General features: G+C 37.9%; 2 protein-coding genes across 7 annotated transcripts in view; both read right to left on the bottom strand.

Annotated features, from left to right (window-relative positions):
- Nucleotides 1–1,010: 1,010 nt before the first annotated feature.
- tbxa2r (thromboxane A2 receptor) lies at nucleotides 1,011–8,111 on the bottom strand. The gene is made up of 3 exons (XM_085929120.1): nucleotides 7,921–8,111; nucleotides 4,492–5,364; nucleotides 1,011–2,289 (listed from the first exon to the last, which is right to left on the bottom strand). Exons 2-3 carry the CDS (start codon nucleotides 5,308–5,310, stop codon nucleotides 1,972–1,974), a joined length of 1,137 nt encoding a protein of 378 aa, XP_085785246.1. The 5' UTR covers nucleotides 5,311–5,364; nucleotides 7,921–8,111; the 3' UTR covers nucleotides 1,011–1,971.
- Nucleotides 8,112–14,542: 6,431 nt separating this feature from the next.
- The window catches only part of ptprsa (protein tyrosine phosphatase receptor type Sa), a 313,388-nt gene continuing 309,636 nt past the window's right edge, over nucleotides 14,543–18,294 (bottom strand). For all 6 annotated transcript variants that reach the window (XM_085929036.1, XM_085929035.1, XM_085929040.1 and 3 more), the window contains one exon: nucleotides 14,543–17,680. In XM_085929036.1, coding sequence (XP_085785162.1) covers nucleotides 17,612–17,680 — 69 coding nt within the window. In that variant the 3' untranslated portion in view covers nucleotides 14,543–17,611. The remainder of the gene's footprint in view (nucleotides 17,681–18,294) is intronic.

Raw genomic sequence — 18,294 nt, 5'->3', positions numbered from 1 at the left:
GGAATTTTCAGTTCAAGGCTTCTTAAGAATCATAGTCATGCAAGAAATTATATGGGTTTCTTTTTGTAACACTGACTCAGAGGTGCATTTTTGTTTTTTTCTCAAAGAGACACGAGCATGTAACAAAATATTTCGCTTTTATGGAGTAAATTTTCCACCACTGCTATACTTTAAAAGAAGACTACTATTATTGGTTGTCTGGTTTTGCAAATTCAAACAAAATGTATGGCACATTTCATATATTAAATGAAGAATAAAACACAATATAATTTTGTTCCAGCCTGTTCTAGTTTGTGAGAAGTACTGAATGAGTGGATGGAGGTTTTTTACTTTTAATTTTCATCGTCTTTATAAGGCAGCATTTCCACTCACAATTTCTCAAAACATTCAAACCTCAAGGTCAAACATCTTGGAGAGCAGAATAAAAAACAGAATACCACAGTTCCCAGTAGCACACTCAAGACTGCAATATTTTGGACATCCTTAGATCTCTTACTCAGCGGCTCCTGGGAAAATATTCAACAAATATTGCATTAATGTCTTCCAAAACTATTTTTGTCAATGTTAATTGCTATCTGAGCGTTCATGCAAATATGAATTGATAAAGTAAGTATACCATAATTAATCCATCCATCCATTTTCTGAACCGCTTTGTCCCCACGGAGGTCGCGGGAGTGCTGGAGCCTATCCCAGCCGTCATCGGGCAGTATGCGGGGGACACCCTGAACCGGTTGCCAGCCAATCGCAGGGCACACAGAGACGAACAACCATCCGCACTCACACCTAGGGACAATTTAGTCTTCAATCGGCCCATCAAGCATGTTTTTGGGATGTGGGAGGAAACCGGAGTGCCCGGAGAAAACCCACGGGGACACGGGGAAAACATGCAAACTCCACACAGGGAGGGCCGGAAGTGGACTCGGACCCGCACCTTCCTAACTGTGAGGCGGACGTGCTACCCAGTGCGCCACCGAGCCGCACCATCATTAATAAAGCTACAAATATTTTCCACAAACATTTATTTGTAGTACTCATTTAAATACAAATTTCAGTGGTTTCTTTAGTAGCACAACTTTTACATTTTTTCCAACTAATGCATATATGACAGACAATAGCTTACATGCATCTGAAAATAGGAACTTGATCATTCCCAAGTATGAAAATGTGAATGTGCGCATGTATAATCTCAGATGTCTCTCAAGTGTGTCTGTGTTTAGAATAAACACAGTAGATCATTGCATAAAGTTTTTAATCAAGAAGTTGAGTGCGATTTTGGCATCAGGGGCATCTGTCTGACAATATTTATGCAATGATGTTGTAGAGCAATTTCCTTAGTGTTGACTGTCTGTTTTTATTATGACTGCTTTCTTGCCAACTCTCCTTGACCTTTTTCTATTCTATTCTGTTCAAGTTGCAAATAATATGATGGAAAAAATAAGATCCATGTCATAAATTGTAATGTTTTGCAGTATATTGTATTTATATTATATTGCCAGTGATCGTTGTTGTTCCTTATCTCACTTAAAAATGCACATCATGCTTTATCATTATTATTATTGATGGGAATGTGATTACTGTATATCTGTACTGTGGAGTCATCATATGTAGAACAGATAGAGTTGGGGAATGATGGGCAATGTGAATTGCATGACAGAGTTAGGAGAGTTTGCATTTTGAAATTATTTGTCCATCAAACAAAGAAAACACAATGCGAGACAAAGCAAATGTTATTTTGATAAAGTACCACAGTCCCATAATTGCAATGATTCATTGCCGTTGGTGTCTTCTTATTGATTACAGTTCAATTTATAGTCCACTCCAGCATGTTTTTGATTATGGTGTATGTGTTGGCGGTGGGGTAAGAGTCAAGACGGGATCTTCCACAGGGTGTCACTCAAGACAGCAAGTCAGCACGGACTGCAAAGCAGATCATTACTATAACCAAGCTTCTTCTGTTCGCTGAACCAGAGATCAACCATCCAAGTAGTGGCTTTCTAGTGTAAGGGGTGTTTCATTTAATTTTTCATTCTGTCCCATTTCATCTGAGCTGAGAGGCCGTCCTAGAGAAGAGGAATGTGTGAACCTGTTAATGGTGCTCCTGAAAGATCGGTTTAAGGTGGACCATCGGGACCAGTCCATGCGGGGGTAGATTCTCTGTAATACCGCCCTGCGAAACAGGATATACACCCATGGGTCTAAGATCTGGTTCCAGGATGCAAAGCGCAGCCACAGCAGAAGATATATGACCTGGAGAGGACGTCCACTCAGCACAGTTTGTGCAATAAAGACCTGATGGAGGAGGAAGGAAACAAAACAAATCAGCATGAATAAATTAAGTACCGTAGATGTGGTGATAATTCAACCGAGAAAGTCACACTTGCATTAATGACACAAAATGAACAAGCGCAAAGTATGATGACAAATGAGAGTTTAGAATGAAATTGATGGAATTGATTGGATTGGCAATAAATTAACCCGGCCTGACAATTATGTCGAATTGACCTTTCCACGGCGGCTTTTTGTTATTGTTGAATTGCACAGTCAACTGGCATTATTGATGACATCATGAAGCAGTTCAGAAAATGGATAGATGGATGAATATAAAAATACAGCTTTGGTTGGGCAGATATGACACAGAGAGTAGTATGTCTTGCACTTTACCATAAATACTACAAGCAGTTACTCATTGGAACAGCAGCCATATCCATGCCAAGTGACAATGAGGCTAGTTTGACAATACACTGCAGCGCACATACAAAATAGTCATGCAATATTGTTCTCATAGATTATTTGAAACGCTGAAAAGTGGGATGCAACAGTTTACATATTTTCTGCATGATAAAAGATAGCAGAGTGTAATATGCCTTTAACAAATGACAGGACATAAAAAGCAAGTATAGACAAACAGCATCACAAAAAGATGAGACAATGGCTAACAGTGAATTGGTGGGTTAGAGGAGAACAGCCATTGAATAAATGAATGACCTCATGGTTTGTTTGGCTTGGTGGAACTTCCAGACCGATGTTAAGTGGGGTGACTGATGATTATGATGAGACTGTGCGACTCGTCTAACATTCACATTTCACTCGCCTTATTCGGGAAAGGTGACACATGATGTATATCCAGGGGTCAAATATCTGATTGCAGGTGGCCAAGCGTATGTACAACAAAATACTTTCACCTTTTACGGCTTCCCCAGTCGAAGAATTCACCAGAATATAAATCTGTGCAAGGTATCACACAACCAAAGTTAGACCAGGGCCGCAAACCAAATATTGTATTTAATGGGCCTATACACATCACACCCATATTGTTTGCTGTATATTATAATCTAAATCTTTATATAAAGACTTGGGCAATTCTTGTTGCAATGTTTTAACACGAATATTCTGGTCATTTAACTCTAAACATGAATTGTTTGCAAACATTAACTCAGATTTTAAGTGACAGTTAGATTTAGAGAAGTGAAAGAGATTATAAAGACTTTTTATCAGAATATTCCGTTTGCAAAATTCATCACATCATCTAAAAGTGCAAGACAAATGTTTGTTACTTCTTTCAGCATCAGCTAGTTGTGAGAAAATAGATGACGTTGTTTTCATGTTAACCAAGTGAAAAGGAATGGTACTCAGCAGCCAGGACAGACGTGTATATCACTTTCCTACGTTGAAGTTTATTGTCTTGGTCTATTTTGAGGTTCCGCTGCAGTAGCCAAAGGTAAAAAACAATCAGTGATGGAGCACTGACTGTAATACCACCTTCTATGGACCGCTGGCAAATGTTTTCATTTGATTTTAGCTAGAACAATTTGCTAATTTCTAATATCTCCATGGAGACCGACATAACATACAGATAAGAGTAATTTTCTTTTTGATGATGCTGACTTTGCCTGTGCTGTACAGCAAATATCAACTACTGTAGGGAGTTAAAGTCCCTCAGATTATCGGCAGGCTTTTAGTTCAGCTCATGTGGACATTGCATTGCTGATGAGCATTGAAGCATGTAGAAAGGAAGCACAGTAAAATCTCCTAGGATGGCATGATGCCTCATTATGGTAGTGCTGATAAAAGAAAAAAAAAAAGATCAAAATGTCAGAAAAGGGTGTTGGATGCTTTAGATGCCTTTCAGATGTTAGAGTGATGCCATATGGTGGTTACTACGCTGAGTCCTTACAACCATATCAGTTCATCTTTGTGTAGTAAAAACATGATGCGGAAACCCTTCTTGAAATGTACCGTGAATGTTTTCCCATTTATTTTCGTTGCAGTCTCGTGTCCTTATAAAGGCAATGACAAAGCGTTCACTGATTTATATTGGCAACAATGAATCCGTTCACTGTGTGAAATTGTGAAACCCCCTTGACTAAAATTACAACTGTGTATACCTTTTTGTATCTGGGACAAATTCTCAAGATTAGTACAGAAAATGTGACTCAAATGAAATCATCTCAGTATTATATTTTAGATTACCATTCGGACAAACAGACTTACCAGTATCGGGCACCAGCAGATGGAAGCGATGGCCATGATCAGGATAAGCTGCACCATCATTTCCACTTCCTGGTCTCGGGGACGTTGCATCTTATCTTGTCCGCAGCACACCTTGATGAGCGTCACAACACTCACGGTGTTCAACACAAAGGACACCGCAATGCATGTCAACCCGACCATGGAGAAGAGCACAGAAAAGGTCAGGTCACTGCCCTCTGAACCAATGTTGAAAAAACACCAAGAGCCAGGTATCTGCATGTGGTAGCTCCCGACTCCGGTCAGAGGCAGCGACGCTATGCAGCTGGCAATGAACCACACCAGCAGCAAAATGAAGACTGTCCGTTTCTTGGGCATGATGGTGGTACGTGCAAATGGACGGGTGATGCCAATGAAGCGCTCCAAAGCCATAGCAGCACCAAGCAGCAGTGGGCACAGTCCGTAGAAGACCATTGACATGCCCATGAAGTTACAGAAATGGCAATGTGGATCTAAATTACGCCAGTTGAAGTGTGTCACATGAAAGGAGACCACAATGCTGCCTGTAACCACCAGACCCATGAAGTCAGTGACCACCAGGCCACCCAGGAAAATGAGAAAGGAAGAACGCGAGCTGCTGTGAGTCCGTTGGAACGATTTGACGAGAACCACAAAGGCGATGAGATTGGAGGTGATACCCAACACACTGAAGATGGAAGAGAAGTAGGCTGAGGCGATGGTGGGCACAATCTTAAATGGAGGATTGTTAATGGAGTAGCAGATTGGGGTGTCGTTGGAGGGTGCTTGCGTCGATGTGTTCATGGTGTCCAGATTAGATGGCATGTCCACTTCAGATTGTGGAGAACAATATCACTACGAAGAATACAGCTCTTCCACCTTGAAAAGAAATATAAAATCCATCATTCATTTTGTGTAAATACACACAAGACACATACTATATACTTTACACAGACTACATTTTTTAAATGTGGTATTTTGCCCATCACGTGTATTAGTTTGTTTTTTTTTACATTTTTTTACGTACATTAATCTATATACAGTCAGGAATACAAGTAAGATTTCAGAATCCAAATTATTGCAAATAATTTAATCATGAAGGAATATTGATAATAATATTTACTCACAGTTGTCAAGTGTGATTAACTGTCTTAAATGCAAGTGAATACTTGTAAATGTGCAATCATTAACTAAGAAATATTCATGGCTATAAAATCATGTGTTTTTTATCATTTTAATGGACAACAAACTAAGAAAAGATGCACAGAACATTCAAGAGCGACCCTAACTGATAAGTTGTACTAAATTCATTTTGTCTTCTCTTGTAAATTAGTTGACTAGTTCTGTTTAAATAAAACAACCTAAATAATTTGTTTGTGATAAAAGAACCAGTCAACTAACCTAACTGATAAAATTCCAGGAAACATTTATGAGATTAATTCAGCCAGTAAAAGGAAACACTGTCAGAAAGAAATTCCCTCCAGTAATCATTCCCGACATCGTAAACAAAGTCACCCCCGTTTTTGCATGATTCTTGGATTCATTTTGAAAAGTGAGATGACTTCATGTAAGGGAATTCAAGTAAGTGGCGTTTGTTGTGGATCATACCATAATCTATAATCCATAACTATCACAGTGCAGTCATTGATAACACAATGAGTTTCATAGTTGAAATAATCTATCTGACTCTGAAATGACAAAATATTAAGCTTGCATGGAAAAGATCCTGATAGAACCCTAAAAACAAACCCTTGTCGTGTTCAGTACGATTGAATAAAAGCATATACTTTCGGTCTGCAGGGTGTATCTATCAAACGCTGTTCTCAGAAGGTCATTGGATGTTCCCTCCTTTTCCAGAAAGACATTTACAATATCTGCTGTCTCAGCAGAACGGGAAACATTATCATGGACAGCTCGCATCCTGGTTCCCACCTGTTTGACTTATTACCCTCTAGCTGTTGAGCATGGGCGGAACATAGAAATAAACATAGATAAATAGAGATCCTCATTGGTTCATCAAAAAGTCATCCTTAGATTTTCTGTGCAATGTATATTAATCCACTTCTCATTTGTAAACCAATTAATGAAACACTTTGGTGACTTTATTTCTCCTACAATAAAATCCACTCGAGATGAACGAAAACAGCATCTTTTTTTAAAATCACTTAACATAGTTAGGTAACTAAAACTAATAGTTGTTTTGTAACTCTGACAGACCCAAATTTGTGGTCTATACAGGGAATTAACTTCACTCCCTTGGACAATTCTAACACGAGGCCAATGCTGCTTGAACTGAAAAACTTTTAAGTGTGCCATTAGGCAAAAGTGCCTATTAGCTTCAAAATCAATATGTCAGTCAATCATATTCAGTCTGGCTTTAAGGAGACATGCAAATTGTTTCTCAAGAAAATGGGAAACCACAGAAACCTAAGTGTGTGCGTGTGTTCCATGCAAAATGTAACGATTACGCTAATCATACGGCTGTAATCTGCTCGTGTCTCTGTTTATAAAGTCATGAAAAGAATATTAGAGGGCCACTATCGATCGATTTTGCCTCTGCTCACACTCACTAGAATTATAAGCCGTAAAAGAGTGGTTATCACACTTCAAAAAATATTTGGATCTCTTAAATGAAAAAGAAGTGTAGCGTTAAACAAAATTGAGGTTGAGGTTTTATTCTAATAAATTATTGTGAGTTAATGCAACAGTATGGATTGTTTGAACCTGAACATTGTGCTTAAATATAGGATGAAGACAAACTGTACTTGAATAAGGATTCAAAAAACTGTACTGTACATGAAAGTTAATTAAAAACAGCAACTCAATAAATATTTCGAAATAAACCGATTTCAAAAATGAAATGCAAGTGTGTTATTTAGTTGTTGCAATAAAAGTTCAATGAATATTGTGTATGCCTTGCACGCACCTGCATTATTGTACTGAGCAAGCGGGACAGTGACATTTTAGTTAACTTGGACTATGTTCCATTCCTGTTCTAGTATTGTATTTATCGACTGTGGAGATTCCATTTTAAATGGAAAACTAATGTGGTCCGTAGCCTTTTTTTTAATAGCATGTGTGTGTTTATAAATCACGAACTGTCAAATTTGTAAAAGGCTTGATAAAAGCTACTACTATGCAAGAAAAAAAAGTTGCTAAAAATACTGTAGAGTAGTTTTCTTGAAGATTCCAGTATTTGACAGCTCACAGTAAAAAAATATGCCCACAATACCACTGGTACTAATTCTAAGAAATACACCAGCATCTCTATGTAACTGTTTTGTAGATGCTTAAACCCAATTCCAGCAACCAGAAAAAAACTCTAACCAAAGTAAGACATTGAAAGGCAACATTGTGAACGCTGTTCTTCTAACAGAAGATCGCTGTGCATTTTGTATTTTTATCAAGTGAGGTGGTAAAGAGTTTTTGTCTTACCATTAGAGGAGCTTAGATGCTGACTTTGAGCTCTCCATCCAGACCATCAATCTGCTTCTCATTAGTCATGGATCTAACGCATAGCCATAGAAGACTGGGGACCATTTTCAATGTCAAAGGAAAGTTACACACACAAAAAAAAAAGTAGGGCCATAACACACTTAACAATAACCCTTCAACATATCCTTTCTTCTGCTGCTGCTCAGCTCTCAGCAGCTCAGATAATCATCTTTCCCTTGAGTCATGCTTCCTTTAGCTCCCTGCAAAAAGGGGAAGGGCTTTGGCAACAGTTAGAAACTATTTGAGGCAAGAATGAGGTCCACAGAAAATGTTCAAAGCATATGTAAGACATCAACTATGGGGAGGGGGGGACTAAGCATCTGTCTCATTTTGAGGATATTTCGTCCTCTAATTTGTGCGTCCATAAAAGGGTATCATATAAACCATAAAAGCTGCTTGTGTATACAATAAAACAGATACATTTTTAGAAATTATCCATCTTGTATTAAGATAGGGACATAAAAGAAAACACTGCCAATGGTTCCATTGTTTAGGTCTTATTTGTTTTGCTTAATAGCTTTTTTTAAGACAGACCTAAGTGGTGCAGATTTGGACCAATACTTCTAAATCTAAATTTAAGTCAGCTTTAAAGGTTTTTCAGATTTTTGCTCCAGCATCTAATATAGATATTTGGTGTTTCTAAAAAAAAAAAAAAAAAAGGCCTCTTGATTGAATGCATCTTTAAATGGAGGCACTTCAAATGGAGACCATCAAGCTTGTTTTATTGCATAATTACTTACTATCGCTATAACAGCCGCAACTAGAGAAGACCCTCTATGATTCATCCAATTTTGCCAGCCACATGTAGATATCAGGCAGAAAAACAATAACATGTTCTTCCAAAAGGAAGTATAAAACCGAATAAACAAAAACACAGATCATGACAGTATTGAAAGAAATGGAAGAGAATGAATGGAGCAGGAAGCAGCAATAACCAGACTGGCAGATATATGTGTCAGGCTGCTATATAGTAGTATCAATCACTTTATCCAAAGTGTGGTGCTGATGCAGTTGCACCCAAATGTAGAAAAAGCAAACATGACATCACCATGGTCACAGTGGTTAAGGATGCGAGACATGTTTTTTTTTTTTGGGCTTCAAATCATTGTTGTAAATGAAAAACAAAGTGTTTGATAAGAATCTCTAATTGAAGTGTTTGTCAAACTAAATAAGCTCTGATAACCAATCTAAGAACACAATTAGCCATGAATTACATACTTGAAATAACAAATTGAATTGAATTGAATTCCTTTACTGTCACTGTTAACGCAGTGTTAACGGTGAAAATCAGTTTGGCAGCTCCACATGGCAGGTCATGCACATAAATATATATATATATATGAACCATGAAACCACCCTAATAATTGTCTTTTGTAATTTAAACACACAATCAATCCCCATCTCATATCACTTCAAGTTTATTATCGTCTCTTTGTTTTAGTAATTTGGATATTCCTTCAATTTTCCCCAGCTCAGATCTGCCCCTATTAGCATTCCTTTTTAGTTTGCACGAGTCACACTCTCAGTGATGTAGTGGTCTCAAGCAAGCCAATCACAGCCATTGTTTGCATCTGTTGACACACCACATCCGGACATATATTTTGTCTAACTCTAATCCATCCAACTTTAAAAGGATTTCCACTGCATTACGTGCAATCAGGCTGGCTTTTAAATGCCGCACAAAACTCGCATTATCTTCATCTACTCTCATTTCACCAAGCTTTTTACATAGTACATCTTCAGCAGGCAATGGATGTTTTTTTGGGTGAAGTATCATAAAACCCCAAAGATAGATAATAAATAATGCAAGAAAAAGTTCGAAACAAATTATGTCAACTTTTAATTTTCAAATGGTGGTGACACACTTATTTATGCTCACAGATAGTTGCTAAAAGTGTGTAGGATTCATGTCATTTTTTCAATACTTTTAGTTTATTCTATAGGGCAGGACATATTTTTTGCTATTTGGGGCAAAGACAGCTATCTAGCTACTAATTAGGCAAAAAATGTGGCTTTTGGATGCGAGTCATTGTCAGTCGTCTATATTATTGAATTTATTTCAGCCCCCTGCCCTAAAAATGAATTAGATACTTTAATTATATTTCCGAACTGTAACCCAGATGTATACTTTCTGTTTAGACACTGGCTGTTTATCAAGGGGAGTGATGCAAGGTAGCAGCTGTAACAAACTCTATCTGCAACAATATGATCAAATTGAGTGAAAAATACAGTGTCGCTTTCATCTAGCATTCCTTTTATTCTTCCATGTATCCATCAACAAACAGCAGGCTCAAGCCTGAAGTTTTGTTTGTACACTAATGAGCTGGAAAATTTCTGCAGAAATAAACAAAGAGCACCCAAAGCTGAGAAAATGAAAAACAACTGAGTAAACTTAGGGTGAACTCATTCACATTAAGGGTCACACCTGTGCCAAAAGTCTCTATGACACACACACGCACACGCACACGCACAAACACACACACACACACACACACACACACACACACACACACACACACACACACACACACACACACACACACACACAAACACACACACACGCACATGCCTGATTATTCTTTTGTGAATTTGGAATCATATGCAGCACACCAATTATAGTAAGTACTTTAATTGAATACATCTCAGTAGGAAACGTGTGGTCTTAAGTGACCCCCAAGAAGCTCTGATGAAAAATTGTAGCCCAACATTACTAATACCATGAAATGATTTTGCCTAGTTTCATATAAGGCGAAAGCAGAAGGTGCTCCTCATTAGAGGAAGACTTTTAGTAGATACAGAGATTTTATTTTTTTAGATCTAATTGCTTGGCAATATATGGATTAAACAAAGTTAGGTAAATCAAAAAGTTGATGACAGAGATTCTTTCTGGGCTCATCATGATACTCCCAAACTTTTTCACTCAATTTCCTCCAGCTCAATTTCTTAGCATTTAGTCACACTTGCACTACAAACACTAAGTCTGCTGGAATTTGATTCGATTATGTCCAAATGGACATGTTTACAGGGAAGCTGTAATAGCTCCGTTTCTGACGGTTTCAGGTATCCTTAATTATTATTGAATTATTCACTTGAGAGTGTTATGGTGCAGACAGCTCTGTCAGATTTTATTCTCCGCCATCATTCTTGCGCTTTTCCGTTACGAAGCTATTATGCCTCAATTTGCAAAGTACATTAGCTGACATTTGAGACCAAAGTGCTAATGAGCTGTAAGAAACCATTTTGTCAAGACATAAGCCTACATTTAAGGACTAATCTGTTTAAAAGCAACTTTTAACTGTTTTTTTTTCTTCAGGAGACTGCAGGGCAGGAAAGTCGTGATGGGAAGCTTCAAATTTTGTTCGTGAACCGCAGTTGTATTTTTTGAGTCCGCTAGATGGTACTCTCTGTTTAACATTGGGCTGAAAGTACACAGACTTATCATTTCTTAAAGCCCTCAATTTAAACCAACACTGCCATCTAGTAGAGTAAAACAATACAATTGGTTCATGAAGCAAATTTGAACCCTTATTTGCCCATCAATACAGGACAATTTCAAACAAGCTTTATATGTTCTATAAACGTTCATTATTTTCATATGGACACCAAAAGAGAAAGACAGTAAAGATACAAAGACTAACCTTTACTGTGATTAATCCTCATTGTGTTACTTCTATTAACAAAATATGTCCTGTGCATTTAACACATTCGAGCAGTAAACTTATTAACATTCTGGAAAATTTGTTTACAGCTTTTGTTCTGTCGCTTGCAGTATTAATATAACTTTGAGACAAACCCTCAAGTAAATTATGTGTGACAACCAGGAATCTGATGTAAACAGAGTTGAAACTATGCAGCCAGAGGACAAAGAGCCAAAGGTCTATTTGATGGCCCACAAGAGGGAAAAGGAGCAAAGAAAAGCCTCTTCCCTTTTATTTTTTAATGACAGCAATCTATCAAGTGACAACACTTTCGTTGGACACAGAGAGGCTGTAAGGACTCGGGGAACATAAGACAGATGATAGGAAATAACAGCAAGAGGATATAAACACAGAAACCATGATGTTGTACGCTTTTAGAACGACCACCGTTTATTGCTGGCAGATGTTTCACATAGACTATCCCCAGGCCATGTGGAGATCTAATCATTAAAGACACTTCAATATTTAAAGTTCTTTTTTTGACAACAATTAGCAAAACTGTAGTCAAACATGCTTTTATTGGGCATAATGACTGATGTGCATTGGAGTGGAAGTTGAAACGTTACTAAGCATGCCTCAGAACAGTGTAATTAACATTAACAAGCGCCTCTGGAGAAGATAATATAATTCAATACATCATCTGTGTTAAATTGAATAGAAATTGCACATCATTAGTAATAAATGTGATGACATTCATGACCCCATGAATCCTGCAGATGGCAGCAAAGTCTTTCCTGAGTACCAACATGAGGTCTGTACTCCTGCTTGTGGAGGGCATTTTGATTACAGGACAGAAACTGGACACATTTTTCAAGTGTCCTTTTTGCTCACATTTTAATGAGGAATATGTTGTCATAACTCCTTGTGTAGTGACAGGTGGACGGAGTGGATGCCTAGCAATTTTTTCATGCCAACACATGCAATATGATCACCTACTGCTGTATCGACATTAGTTTGTGCATCAGTGCTCCTCAGTTGCTCATTCCAGCTTGTGATGGTTTCTTAGTGAATCAGTAGGCATGAGGCATGATGCCCGTGTGACACTTTTACTGTTCTGTCTGGAGCTGAAATGTCGGTACATGCCTTATTATAAAATGTGCTCATAAAGGCCTAATGGTGCGTCATGAATATTTCAGCGACTTGAATACCATACGGAAACGAGCTCTGAAAAAAAGAAGCAACCTTAACAAGGCCCCTGCGTGACAGATAACCTCCATGCCCTACCTTTTTCCTGCTTCTTTTTTTTTTTTAAACGTGACTTGATGGGATTGATTCGTCATTCGCGACAAAAAGAACTTGGCCACGGGGCTGTGGATAATCCAATTTATCGCTTTGCCATTTATTACACATTTCTGTGGCTTTTGGGCCCACTGTCACATCGATTCTTTGATTGCTTGCTTAGCTGGGCCCTAATGAGCTACTGTCTGAAACACTGCATAATCGGCGCCCTAATTCACTACCTCGTCAACCCTAACTCTCGGCTTGCTGGCTCGCCACGATTGAAAAAAGAATGGAGAGAAACATACAACAGTGAGTAGACAATTAGCATCATCGGCCTTGAGATAGGGTGACACTCTGTATATTATATGCCTTGAATGGCATCTCTCTTGTGATGTAGTGGAATGTTGCTGAAGATGGTATAAGTTTTTACAATTTCCATACAAAAAAGCAAGAGGGATTTGCCATCAATTTCTTTTCCCTTATATGAGAAGAACCTCTCTCTCTTTCTCCCGCTGGAGGATGGATGACAGAGCAAATATGAGGAGGTGAAGGTACAACCTTATCAGCCGTTGTGCATAGCATTTATCCAGCTAGAAAAAGGGCTTAAGGAAACGCCAGCATGTTTGTCAAGAGCCTGGTCGGTAAATATAGGAGGCAGCTAATCAGGCAATCTAATAACATAAAAATTGCACCATCTGTTTGCTTCATTGGTTGTCCTGTATGCTCCTGCTGCAGATTTTTCCAATAGAAGCTGCAGAGTTATAATGACTGATGCACCAAGTCGGTGCTGTTTGCTCTTGAGGCATCATAGTCCAAAAATTTCATCGGATATTTGTGTTTTTAAGCAAGAGAACTCAAGATCCAAAAGCCCAAAAATATAACCAACATTTTAAGAGGATGAAAGTTTGATGGGCTACAATATAAGTTGGATAAATGAAGTTGCATAACATGTTTTTGCAAAAACACACACGTTTTTGTATTGCAACAGATTTGGTTAAATAGATCAAAGTGAATAAGATTTAATATTTAGTTGCGTGATGGCAGTGATCTGGCGCAGTTCTGCCCGAGGCTTAAACCCATACGACCAATGCCCGCAGGGTTGCAAGTTGACTACAGTACTCTAACCGCTGCTTCCCTGTTTTGAGGAACAAATGCAATAACTGTATCAAGTCCTTTTGTTTTTCTAGGTTCTCACCACAGCCTCTTTTCAGTTTGTTTTGAGGGTATACCCCTTTGACAGCTCTTTACTAGGTAAAAATGCATACACTATAGTGTTTAAGTCTGTTATTTTGCTTGACCAGTCTAAATTCTTCTTATCTGAAGCCTCTTTTCTATGGGGAGGGGTGTTTTTTTTTGTTGATAATATCTTGCTACATGAAGAAATGTTGATCTTTTTTCTCATGTTTACAGGACAAACTCATGTCTGGAGCAAAAATTAACAAATTATCATCACTGTTCCAATATATTTGAAGAGGTGTGTATTCCTTTCAATCATTTGTGGTTGTGACAATTTCTATGACTGTATTTCATTTGGTCCTTTTCAAAAGTTGACACGTTCTAGAAAGATTTGGCAAGTCTGAGTAAATCCAATGATCACACGATAGTATAAAATCCCAGGCAAATTGTTTTTCAGACAACATTTCTTTAATACAAAGTCAACATATCTACATACACAGTGGCTTAAAACCAATCATGTTTCAGTTAGATGTAACAGTTTGAAAGTGACAGCACTTGGCCCTCATACAAATGAAAACTAGTTTGAACTTCTTGATCGTTTTCTCGGTATGTTGTGGAAAATGCTTGATTCTTTTGTTAGTGTCTTGATTTTCTGTTCGTCTCACCTCAGTTATTCCGTGACATTTTCCAATGATTGTGGCAGGTGTTGACAGAGAGTCAGAAACGTTCTATTGCACAAACTTCCAAAGATCTCCACAGTTACAGTTTCGACATAGGCGCTCCCATCAGTTCCACAAGAAGGATTTTTGTTCTCGATCAAATATGTCAAAGTTCCAGCTGTTTTAGCGTCGTACCGGGAATGTAATTTTGCAGCAGGTTTTTGGTTGTCTTGGGTTTGCCTTCATTTGTTTCACTTCATTCCTGTTTGTTCTGCATCCCATTAAAAAAAAGCAACAATGCCGCATGTAGAATGTCCAAAAAAAAAACCTGTCACATGGCAACCGAACTATATGAGGTTTATTTGTTTGCACCTGGTGGCAGAAAATTAACTGAGATTCACAAAGAAAATTTAAGGGATGATTTATTTTGTTGCCTTTTTTATGCTCTGATTGAGGTGTGTGTGATCGGGTATTTCCAGTTTTGACTGCAAAGGGAAAAGAAAAACCGAAAAAGAAACAAATGGTACCTGTTAAGGTTTTTTCTTGGTGGGAAAATGAAACCAAGATTAGGTAATCTGGCGATGATAATCCACTCATTGCACTGATCCAATGAATTAAGATCTTGAGGGTCAAATGATTTACAAATACATATAATCTATATATTTGTTTATTTACATGTATGTAGATCGTTGTGTATATATTTAACAAAAAATAATTACCACATTATGTTGGAAATTAAGTAAAAAAAAAAGTACAAAGTACATAAATGTTCTTTTTTTTTTTTAAACAAGGGTCATGTTGTACGTGATCATCTGAAGTACAGTATGTCAAATTTGGTGGAATCAGATAACAAAAAAAATATAATATAATTTGTTAGATATTGTGTGGACAGTATTCTCCTCAACTGCAAAAAAAGTAATAAAGTAATAGCAAATACTAATGTCTACAAAATAAATGATAATGTGTTGTTCTATTTAAAATTAATCTGCAATGCATATGCACATTGGCACCGGAAAGAGAATCCAAAAAGGGCAAAGAAAGATTTGTTGCCTTTGCAAGACACACAATGTTCTTAGGTTTAAAAAAAAAAAAAATGGCTAAAATGAAAAAGGAAGCCATCATATTTCTAAGATCAGGGCTGGTAGGGCAAGACAACAAAAACATGATTGGATCGTTCTAAAATGAATATCTTTTTATAGTCTGCATTTAAATATATGAATGTGTGAGTGTGCAGTATGTATGTACATATATGCACACATACACACAGACACGTTATACTGACGATTTCTACAGTGAAAAAATAGAATGTCTTTTAACATAATATGAACAAATAAGCACTTCTCTTTTGCTATTTTTATATAGAAAATGCGATACAACATCTTTGTTAAAAAAGAAAAGAAAAAGTTAGCTATGTAATGCAAAATAAATCATCGTAATACAACACTGATGTTTTCATAATGTTACAATAACAATAAGGCTTTTTTGGAAATAGAAAAAGGATTACACACGGTTCTGTCTATCGCTCTGGTTGTTCTGTGCGCGTCTTTCGGAAACCCTTTCATGGAATCCAAACAAGCACGTACCAAAGCATTGATACCTCAAGAAAATAAAAAAAATAAAAGCCAGCTGAGCTGATGTTCAGGAGTCACATTTAATTTAATGCGTCAAATCCAGCCTGCAGTTTTTTGCCGGGGACTTTGTTCAAGTTCATTTTCTTAAGGATGTGCAAGTAACTGATGATTTTCCTCGTAGCTCTGCTTGCGTCACCCACAGAGTAATAAGGGCTCAAAGAAAATAGCTTTTTAATCCAACAAATGAGTGGACAAGGGATCTTCAAACACCTGGTTTTGTAATACAAATAGGCCAAATTGTTGTTTTTCTTTTGTCTTTTGAAATGAAACCTATTTTAATAGTCACTCGTGCATGAGATAAGCAGCATGTTTGGTTTGAAACAAAAACTAAACCCCCCAAAAAATATTGATATATTGATGATGAGCATTTGTCAATGTACATAAAAAAAGGCTGTGAGCTATCTTTGTCAGGTTTCTCCTTTTGTTGCGAAGCTTCTCACCACATGTATCTTCTAAAGTTTGCAACCCCAAAGCTGGTTAAAAAGAAATAAAAAGTGGGTCACAGACGACCAAGCCACTGCTTCTTTTTACAGGCACAGCTTCCTACAGTTCTCCAGTGACTCGCAGAAATTCTCATTGGATGTGATGTTGCTTTCGTCCTGACAACTTTCCTTCTGATCCCTTCTGATCATGTGATGTGTGATGGACTGTCACACTTTCTTCAAACGAGCATTGCTCATCATTAGTGTGTCTGTTTCTTTGCTGACCACATACGCTGTCTTCTTGCTTACGGTTTCCCAGCGTTTGGGAGAAATACGCACCCATTCCGCAACCACAATTCGGTCATTCCTCTGAATAGTACTCCAAAAAATATCGTTGGAAAGGGCGAGAAAAAAAAGTACTTGGAACTTTCTTTACATCCAGGGATATAAAAAAAAAAAAAATCACAAGAGACTGTTACTACATCTTGGCGATAGCCATCTCATTGATATTTTCCTTGTACTTCATCTGTTGTGTGACATTTCAGCGAACCTTTACAATGTCTGTATGGAAACACTTGAGGTAAGGTAAGAAGTCGGACACTTGCCAATGCTTCCGGTTTCGGCTCCTCTTTTCTTCACTGCGAAGTCTGAGCTATCTAGCTTGGAATTATTCTTGTTGGAGTGGTGACAAAAAAATCTTGGTTGAATGCGTCTGACTGAAGAGTGGTGGTCTTGTTGTGACACCACTGTTTCAAAATTCAAGTTTCTATGGCTCAGGAGACTGTTGAGGGGGTGACAGGACTCATGGGGGAAAGAAATGGCTTTTACGTTGCATAGTGATCAAAGCTTCCTAAGTACTCCAGAGCGGCGTGATAGCAGAACTGGTACTCATCCTGTAGAAAAAGAGCATACACAGAGGGAGGAGGAAAAAAAAAAAAGATATCAGCGATATAATCGCTACAGTACTATGAGCAAAAGCTTTGATCATCATGTCATTTAAAAAAAAAAAAGAAAACAGCCGTTTTTAATGCAGATTATGTCAGGAAAGACATTTCATGCAGCGCAGAGCGAATGTTTTTAAAAGTATAAACTTTCTAGGGGTCATTTAATAGCTAGTTCTACTCAACTTTAATTAAATTTAGTTGCCCTCAAACAAAGTTGAGGACATTCATGCACATTCTGTTCAGAGGCAGGTGGTCAGCAGGTCCCAGGTGGGCCGGCACTCTGTTAACCTGCCGCAACGCAGGCGGCGTTTGAAGCCAGTAAGTGCTGTCTAAAGATAGGTACCCGGTGTCAGGGCAGCGAGGCATCAAGGACTGCTTGAAACCAACTGCACTTCCTGTTTAATGAGATGCCGTCAAACTGCCTCTGGAACACGCGGTTTTGTCCCCCACTGGTTGAGAGGGTTGAATATGAGGTGCCGGCATGTCCACGTTGCTTAATTAGATTCCCCACAGAGGGCATAACCCTTTATATTGCATATTAGAATTCCATTCATTAATAATTT

This window comes from Syngnathus leptorhynchus, chromosome 13, assembly GCF_054491065.1.
Source record: "Syngnathus leptorhynchus isolate UIUO chromosome 13, UIUO_Slep, whole genome shotgun sequence".
NCBI lineage: Eukaryota > Metazoa > Chordata > Actinopteri > Syngnathiformes > Syngnathidae > Syngnathus > Syngnathus leptorhynchus.
The sequence above is the reverse complement of the archived record's forward strand: the minus strand, read 5'-3'. Positions and strand labels throughout refer to the sequence as shown.